At 38.9% G+C, this 9,896-nt stretch overlaps 1 protein-coding gene across 2 annotated transcripts; it reads right to left on the minus strand.

The window, feature by feature from the left end:
* Positions 1-6,299: 6,299 nt before the first annotated feature.
* LOC119027816 (protein S100-P-like) lies at positions 6,300-9,896 on the minus strand. 2 transcript variants are annotated; one of them, XM_037113282.1, is made up of 3 exons: positions 8,901-9,896; positions 7,548-7,693; positions 6,300-6,870 (listed from the first exon to the last, which is right to left on the minus strand). In XM_037113282.1, exons 2-3 carry the CDS (start codon positions 7,683-7,685, stop codon positions 6,730-6,732), a joined length of 279 nt encoding a protein of 92 aa, XP_036969177.1. In that variant the 5' UTR covers positions 7,686-7,693; positions 8,901-9,896; the 3' UTR covers positions 6,300-6,729. The 2 variants fall into 2 exon arrangements, with proteins under 2 accessions (XP_036969177.1, XP_036969176.1); XM_037113281.1 differs by lacking the exon at positions 8,901-9,896 and having other exon boundaries at positions 7,548-8,349.

Genomic DNA, 9,896 nt, shown 5'->3' on the forward strand with positions numbered 1-9,896 from the left:
GCGTATGTGATAATTATACAAACTAGATGCACAATGGCGCTCTACTTCGGGCACAAAGCACAGGAAAAAAAATCTCGAGGTTCAGCCTCTCCATACAGAAGTCCTGAAGTTTTGGTTGCTTCAGTTGTTCTTGGCTCGACTGCGGGCTCGCTGTGTCGGTCCAACAGCCAGAGGGAAGTCATCAGTGATGATGGTCTTAATAAAGATTTCTTGCTTGTTGCTTCGGGTGGTGGTTCTTAAGCACTGACTTGTAAACTAATTCAGTTTCTTGATTAAAGGTCCCATATTATACTGTTTTTCATCAATTTCACACAGCTATCAGAGGTTCAACAACACTGTATTCAATATGCATTGCCCCAAACCCATCTGTGGTCCTGAACTTCAGCTGTCTAAAAGTTGCTCAAGTGACCATGGCTGATGTCTCCTGAGAGCAGGCTGATTCTGTGGCTGCCCCTTTAAATGCTAATGAGCTCCTTCTGTCAATGCCTACCTTGCCTGCTACATGCCCCTCTCAGGGAGACGATACTTCTTATGCAAGCAGTAGCATGTGCTAATGTTATGGTGGATGTATATACTGTATATGTATCACTATGGCTCACAGAGACGCTTTCGTTCAGCCATACCAGTTTGACCCAGAATCAGACCCAGAAGGAGAGGCTGCTTAAGAAATACAGACTCTGCGGCTGCAACAGGATGTTTCAGAATGGTTAGTGTGTCTGAATAATGTCAGTTTCAGGCAGTGATACGTATGGTATATCAAAGACAACATCAAAATGTAACAGAACGGGTGTGCAGATTGGGGAGTGGTTAAGTGTGCATCCCACATATGCAGCAGACCCTGGTTCAAATCCTGGCTGCAGCGTGCTGCATGTCACACCCCCCTCTTTCTCCCATTTCCTATCTATCCAATGTCATAAAGATGTCTATGCAAAAGTAAAGGATGGATATTTTGAAAGAAGAGGAAGGAAGATGACTGAGGGACAGCCTGTCTGTTTTATTATCCATCTGGCAGGCTGACCCAGAGGAGTGGGCTGACAGTGTTCTCTGGCGATATTATGAGTTTAAACTCACAAGACTTAATTAAACTAAACTATTGCTTTTAATGGTTCGAGATGGTGTTTCACCTTTTCCAGAATTTCACCATGGCCTAAAGGTGGACCTTGTCTATATGAAATAATATGACAGGATTGAAATAATTTAAGATTCAAAAAGAAGTAAAACTTAAATCATCAAAGAAAACACACAGGAATGTAGCTTAATACTTGTTAACAAAAACATGTCAGACATTTTACTGGTTAATAAGGAAAATATCAAATAGAAGAATTCTATAAAGTCTTTCCCAGTAACACCAGGACACAACAAAGGGAGGTGCTGTGGCTCCACCAAACATCAAACACTCCAAACAATAAAACTTGATCTTACCTCTACAATAACACAGAGAAACATGGGAAACATCAATTTTATAAACACCTTCAACTGTTCCTTTATTTGGTTAAATTAAGAAGATGAGATTTTGGTTTAAAGGAATAGTTCGTATTTTTTGAAGTGGGGTCAGCTTTGTACTGCAGTGAACAGGGGTCCATAGAAAAAGTTAAATTTAACCACCTAAAACAAGGATCACCTAAAAAACTCTATATTATTGCAAGTTTACGTTATATAGAGAAAATTCACACCACTGTACATCGTCGTCAGACCTGCCTCTCTTTTGGCACTACATTTTCTCAACCATAAAACCTCCGTATCCCTATGCATTAGTGCAACTGGGCTTTCGCGAACGGCAAAATACAGTGTGAGGCAGATCGACTATAGATATGTACTTCATATAACCCCGCTTCAAAAAACACAAACTATCCCTTTAATGATTATTCAAAACTTAGATGAGTACAGAACCATTGTAGATTGGAATGTGACAGCTTTTACAACAACATCGTTATAAATAATGGTTTGACACGGGAGGTGGACGACATAGGATGAGACCTCTAAAAATCTGTAATGTAGAATGTTGTTGTCTGTTGATTCAAAGGAAGAGAGACGTAGATCAGCAGCTGTTGTTACATAATTTACAATTGCAAAGACACTCACTCATGACCAGGGCCACCTTAACATAATGTTAAGCCCCGGGGCTGAGAGGTTTTGTAGTCTCATTTAAAAAAGATATATATCTAGGTAATCTATGTCACAAAATGCATTAGTTTCTTTCGAGACATACAACAGTGAGTTTTCCCTCTTTGAGCCAGAAAACACCATAATATTGTTATTAACATATCATAACATAACAAAACAAGTACTACATGAGTACAGAAAAGAATACAACCTGGTTTATTTATATAAATCTTAATTATTCACTGCTGAGAATAAATAATACTCAAATGAGTCCTCAAAAAACAAATAAATTCTACTCAAATGAGTAAAATGACATTGGCCAGTTGTTTAATTTTACTAGCTGTGCTAGTGCTAGCACTGGTGCTGCTAAGTGTGTCAAACACACGGCATTGCTGGAGTATAATGCCGTGTTGTGTGGACATATTAGTTATATTACTACCTTTGGCACACAGATCCCTCTTACAGGTATTACAGGTGACGATCCCGAGGTGTCCTCCTTCTTTGTGAAAGGCAGCCAGACTTTTAATTTTGCCGGGACGACATTTCTTCACAGCGCATTGCATGTAGCAGCTCAGCTCTACCCTGCTCTGCAGCAGCTTGCGTGTGTGACGTCATTGCAAATTTGCGAGTGGGGTACGTTTGTTTACAGAGGCGGTGCAGCCTGGGAAGAATCTATTAACCTGAACATGGGAGGCCCTTGAACTTAGGAGGCTCCTGTGTTTCAGCCCAGGTAAGCCTGTGCATTAAAGCAGCCCTGCTCATGACACATCTGTGTGAGAAAACAGTTCTCTTTTCTCCTGATGTGTAGAGAGTAGATTCCTCCATGCTTGACCTCGATTGACCTGAGAAAAAGGATTGGGTGTCTGTCTCAAAAAGTGGGGGAAAAACAAATAGTTATCCAGTTGTAAATGAAGAGGGTGAAATCTTCTGTGAATTGTCCATCTGAAAGTTTCATTGCAAAGCAAACATCGCCTCTCCTTAGCAGGTAGAGAGGTCAAAACAGTCAGCTTGGGGATGAGGGAATAATTAATGACAGAAACAGGGCCTTTTTGAGATCCAGAAACGGAAGGACATTACAGTTAATAACCCCGCTATAACATAAGACACGTGTTATATATTCCCTGTTATTGACTTAAGAGGCAAGACAAATACCTTTTCAGAACCATGGGTATTATCCCTCCAAATTCACCTCACGTGCAATCACACTGCACAAGAAGCCAATTTTGCATGCTTGTGTAGTGATCACCTTTGGTTGATACACTCACTGCCACCATTTTTTATTTCCAGGTATATATTTCAGCAGAATCGGAATCATTACCTCATTATTCCCCCCCCGTTACACTGTTGATTATTCTGTGATGATTCTGCACAATACATATCATAGTAACAGCTGGTTGAGATGGTCAGTGCTCAGATTTATGCCTTCCAGTTTATCTAATTTGTGATCTTTTCATAATATTAATGATTTTGATAAATTTCAGGCTTTGAGACTATAAGTATATCATTTGATTATTGATCCCTGACTTGAGGGTGGAGCCCCGTGTTCATTAATGAGTCATAGTAACCTATGTTTCATTACTTAACAAAAACAAGTTGATATACAGTAACAATTGAATTAATAATCAATTAACATCCAATATCATTTTTCAACACAACTAAAGGCAGCGGATCGACACATTTATTTCAGCATCTCAAACAGACACATGTTCACTAGGAGATGCACAGGAGCATAGCAGCCCACAAATACCTGCTAAAAGAAGCCAAAATTAGTGGAATCATTTAATCATTGTGTTCTGTATTACAAGAAAGGGTCCCAGTGGATAGCTTTTACAGATGCAGTAACGATGCATATCGCTAAAGATATTGTGCCCATAAAAAGCCAGAGGTTCATCCACATGCTGAAATGTTCAACCCCAGGTATGTGATACAAAGTCGCAACGGGGCATGCCTTAAGCCAGAGGTAGGAGACAGGCTCGTCTTCCTTGCCAAAAATGTGTAAAAAAAGTAGATGTTTAATTTTGTTTACTTAATTTCAGGGATATAGCATACTTTTTAAAGGAGGAAAGATCAATTAAAACTAGAACTGCAAGCAGTTATGAACAGGGGCCAAGCCCTCCTGTGCAATTTGGACCCCGTGCACCGCAGAGCCCACTGAAGTTTGCCCCAAAGGATGACGGGCTCAGGGCAAAAGTGAGGACACAGGCCAACTTCTGAGCCATGGTATTCACTATAAATGGAAGTGCACTAGAAGGGCAAAAGGCTGAATGTGTGTTTTGGGAAATGTTATTGTGGTTTGTTATCATGTTTTGGGAAATGTTGTTGCGTTGTGTGAGATGTTGTCTTCTGTGTTTTGTTATTGTGTTTTGTTGTTGCGTTCTCCTGAAATGTTGTGACGTTCTGTAAAATGTTATTGTTTTGCAAAATGTCATGTTAATGTGATTTGTGCAATGTTTCTGTGTTTGGTGAATTGTCCTTCCCTTGTATAATTAGCACAAATAAGAATTTAGGAATAGCCATGGACCACAAAAGAGAAAATAAAACATTTTGGAAGAAAAAATTTAAAACATTTCTCGTTTTTTTAAGTTCACTCATGCCTTGGGCCGGCTGTGTCATTCAGTGGACTAAATAATGGAAAATGACAAAATAAAGCCAAGCAGGTAGCTTTGGACTGCATAAAGCTGATACAAAGGCTTAGAGGCATATGTGATATATGAAGTTGCAATACCCCTACATAACCAGCAGGAACATGCTGGTTGATGGTGATGATAGATATATTTTGCTAGAGGTAAGATAATTGCTAGAGAAAGATTTTATAATTAACTACATGGATGTTGTTTCCTGCTTGGGTCATAATCAAAATTAAAAATTAATTGTAAGTCTGTTTTACAAATAAGGCCCTAGGGCAAGGTATTGCAGGATTACTCAGCCAACTTCTAAAATAGAAACAACTTCTCTGAATTTGATAGCAAATAGCTATAATCAGTACAAATCCTATGGTTATTCTTAAATTGCAACTGATGCCTGTAACACCTCATGAATGATAAATGAATTCTGTGAACATTATCTGAATTGCCATTTTAATTTGCAACTGATGTTTACAAAAATGTTCAAATGCTAAATTAATAAGTGTCAAAATATTTGCACCTTTTTGGACCATTTGACCAACCTGAGCACTGGTCTAAAAACAATGTGTGGCCCCCCACATTCTCTCCATTTAATGATGAAAATTGTTCATGGTTTCAGTAGATAACAACACAAAGAATGGCAAAAAGTCTCTACTTGAATAACTATACAAATATGAATATAGTTGAACTAACAGCAAGCTACAGCAAAATGTAGTCAACTAGTAGTTTAATTACATGTTGTTCCCCATCCCCCAACTCTGTAGAGAGTCCTGTGTCTGACCCAACATGTTTTCAGGACACTGTTTGTGAAGCTGTGACATACTTTGAATGTAACTGATGCTGCTTCACCAGATACAAAGCCACTGCTCTGACCACTCGCTTGAGATTTTGCAAGATTTGTCTTCTCCCCTGCACGGCAGCAGGCTGAGGTTTGTGTTGAACACTTGTGTTGACTCAGTGTCACCTCTTTGTTTGACATTTTAGTCTGTTTCATCAAATCCATGCTTGTTTTCAAAGTCAATGAACAGCTGTTGCTATATTTGTCAGTTGAAGTGAAAATAATCAAAATTTTCACCTTTTCAAAGAACTCTGAGAAGACAAGGCACACCATATACTTTTCGTTTCACATGCATAACACCATGTCCTAGTTAGACAGGAAGTGTCATGATTGTTGAGACATGAGTAGGGCTATTTGACCAGCTGCTACAGTGCCTTTTCATACATTTCATATTTCCTTTTGTGCACCATTTCCTTTCATACTGCCTCTCCCACATGAAATGTCTCCATTAATTTCTTCTTCTACCGTAACACATTGATTTACAAACTAATGTCTCATTGTATCGAAAAGTCCAGTTTGTTATGTTCATACCTTTCAGTTGTTACATGTATATGATACTACTACTATTGACAGATACATATGACACATTTTTCACTCCTTTGCACTGGTATCATCCTTATGCTGTTTTCATATTTTGCATTTATTTTTCATGTTTTTGTGGCATTTTGTCATTTTGTGTGTGTGTGTGTGTGTGTGTGTGTGTGTGTGTGTGTGTGTGTGTGTGTGTGTGTGTGTGGTATGCCTAGTCATGTGCATACAACACACATATACACACAGTCACATTCCAAGAAATTACATTTTAAGGAACTGAAAGCAGCTGGGATTCATACACAATAACTACAGCTATTGCTACACATCACGCAACATATTTTATAGAGCATCATCATTTGGAGGAGGTGCATAAATATGTCAATCCAAAGCAGAACACTGTAAATACAAAATGTATCACACAAAGCACAATTAACATTTTTGTCATTCATTTTTTGTTTGTTTTTAAGTTTCTTGCTATATTTTCATTACTCACAATTTCAGGTTAGACATACAGTACATATAAACCAGCCACGTAGAGGTAAATAAATCCTTTTATTCAGCTATTATAAGAAACAGTGTATCTTATGTTGATGTGGGACCATGTGGCCCCACCCCAGGGTGTGGTCGTCCTGCTCACTTCTTTGGACAGCGGTCATGGCACGCACAGGTGAGAGCAGCTACCAGCACCACAAATTCACTGAAGTCGACCTCAGAGTCTCCGTTAAAGTCCAGACCTTTCAGGAGCTTGTCCACCTCATCTTGATTCTTCGCTGCCTGCACAAACCATCAAGACAACTTCAATATTGTTGGATAGTGTCGCAACACCACATTATTCATATTCATAACTGATTGTAAAGCTGAAATAGATTTTGATCGGTGCCTTTTTCCAGTTGTATTTATAGAGTCTTAGTGTCAAGTGTGTGTTATTCAAGTTTCAAGATAGGTCTTTAGGAAAAGAGATGGCAATTACTTAATACTGAAGCAGGATGCAGCGAGAAAAAAAAAATCCAACTGTAATAAAAAATCCTTTTTTATTAAAGTATATCATTTTGGCCTTTTGATTTAATTGATTGAACAGCTGAAGGTACGACAGGAAACAAGGTGCGAGAGAGGGAGAGTGACACACAGCAAAGTGCCCCAGGCCAGAACCCTAACCCGGGACTGCCGCAGCAAGGACAAAGCCTCTAAACATGGGACGCCTGCTCTACCACTGAGCTAAATGGCGCCACCCCCCAAAAAAATCATTTTTTTCCCTCAAACGTATACATACATTTACAAGGAAACCACTAAAACTGGTAACCAGAAACAGTCTGGGCTATGAGGGTAATCAAAGTTTGTTGAAAAACACAACATTCAATACCCAGTTTTAACATCAGTTAGATCAGGCATGACAATGAAGCCTTGAATAGTAAATTACAGTTGAAGTTATTCTTTAACACATTGCATGGTACCTTGAGCAGTCCGGGCAGCTCCTTCTCCAGCAAAGTCTTGCACTCAGCTTTGTTCAGGCTGTCTTTTTGGCCCTCTGCACCGGCATATGTATCAAAGGTCTTCATCAGGATGGCCATGGCTGTCTCCAGCTGGGTCATGGTTGCTTCTAAAGAGGTGGTTGATATGGCAGAGAGGAAAATTGAAGACAAACACCAGTCAGCAAAGTAGTCGGTTAGTGTAAAAGGGGAGAGGCAACTCTTTTTATACGTTTTGAAAAATGTGTTGGACACCTGTTTTAAAAGGTAATAACCACTTCAATGTTGACTATAGGTGGTTGCTCCAACTGTGTCAACACAAATGCATTCCTACAACGCCCAGTGTACATATTACCTCACAGACTATGCGGAGCTGTAGTCATTTACTTATTGATTTAAGGAGGGGTCCTTTCACAAAATAAACCACAAAAGCAATATATTCTGTGATTTGTTTTATTGACAAAATTAAATCATCATGAATTTATTGTGCGAAGTACAATATTTTTTCGCAAAATAATGTGCCTACAACAGTGATTTTAAGGATTGTGATTACATGTAAATTCTCTATCTACTGATATTATGCATGTAGAAATCAAATAACTAAAAAGTACATATTAATCTATAGCACTTGAATAATGAACAAGTTTCCCTATACTTTATATGTAAGAATTTGTATATACACGTATAGTTTATGTACAAGTCTTACTCTAAAAGTACAACGTAGAAGAATTGCAGCTAATAACATTCAAATATTAACTAAAGCTATAAACAGAATGTGATGAAACAACAGTTTTAATTTATGTAAAAGGTGTTTATGTTCATTCTAAATTGTCCGTAGGTGTGAATGAGAGTGTTCGTCTCTATGTGTGGCCCTGCGATGGACTGGCGACCTGTCCAGGGTGTCCCCTGCCTTCGCCCTAAGTCAGCTGGGATAGGCTCCAGCCCCCCCGCGACCCTGCAGAGGATTAAGCGGCGTACATATAATATGTACAGATGATGGATGGATGGATGGAGGTGTTTATGTTCTAAAGTCAGAATGCTACTCTGCTGACACCCTGCCCCGATTGGGGTATAAATTGGACAAGTGGACAATTCTTACACGTTGCACCTTTAATTCACTCAGACTAACTTAATTTTTTGAGTCTACACGGCAGAAGAACTTAAAAAGTGACACAGACAATAAATTATGTAATAATTTATTTACTTCAAATTATGTAATTATTTACTGTTGGAAAACTGTCCTTATAATTGAAATACCTATAGTCACTGTTTCAGTCTGGCTATTGTGTCCCTTGGTACTGATTGTCAGTTTGGTGTCAGATGAGTTTTGAAACCCACCGTCACTGCATCTGCTGTGGTCTCTGGTTGCTGCTGCTTTGCAAGGCTGGACGTGAACCACAAGAGGAAACTTTAAACTGAAAACAAATGTACATGAGTGAACATGTCTCTGTTTTTACTGGTCCTCTCACCTGGCCTGGCCTGTTTTCCTGGAAACAGTGCTCTGTTCTGTTACAGTTTTGTTTTAATAACGTGCACTGTCTAGAAACATGTCTGATCAGCTACGCAACAGCATAGTTGCAACAATGCTCTGACACAGTAAGAAAAAAAAAGATAAAAAGCCCCATTTTTGCTGCTATGATATATTACTGGATGCATTTCAGAAGCTGGACATTTTTGAAATTTGAGCAAAATTCTGCGAACATTACAGGAGTGTTGTTTGTAGTCATAGCAGCAAATGGTGATTTGCTTGTTCTCATTTGTGTGCCCATTGAATAGAGCCTGCGCAGTGACAGAATCTACGGTGTGAGTTAGGTGTAATACGCACAAACGGTGCTGTAGATATGTTCCAAACTGATGTATTTGAATAAAAGACAATCTCTTCAAACTTGGCCTTTGGTGAGTCATTTTTTAGGTTTTCAACAATCTCATCCATGTGCATAAGAGCAAAAGCTATGCACCACTGCTTCCCACTGACATGGTGAATATGTCTGTACAGGGGTGAATGTTTGGTGAAGCAAAACAAAGTGTGTGAAAGCATGAGGCAGCTGCAGTCATATTGTGTGGTGGTTAGCACCTTTTGCATTATGTATCAGTGGGTAAAATATATTACAGTACTGTAGGTAAAGGTGGAGTTTCTTGTCTTATACAGTCTGAAAGTGACTGACTCACTGTTAAGAGTGTCCCTGTGATAAGAAAATTCTTGGCAATCAATAGATGCCTACTGGGCTAGTTTTTATTTATCTTATCAGTTACTACTTTTATATTGGTCATAACCACAGACAAATAATGTTGAAGATATATGACACCAACATCAACTGTGTCATGTTGGCTACA

Source organism: Acanthopagrus latus, chromosome 10 (genome assembly GCF_904848185.1).
Source record: "Acanthopagrus latus isolate v.2019 chromosome 10, fAcaLat1.1, whole genome shotgun sequence".
NCBI classification, from domain to species: domain Eukaryota; kingdom Metazoa; phylum Chordata; class Actinopteri; order Spariformes; family Sparidae; genus Acanthopagrus; species Acanthopagrus latus.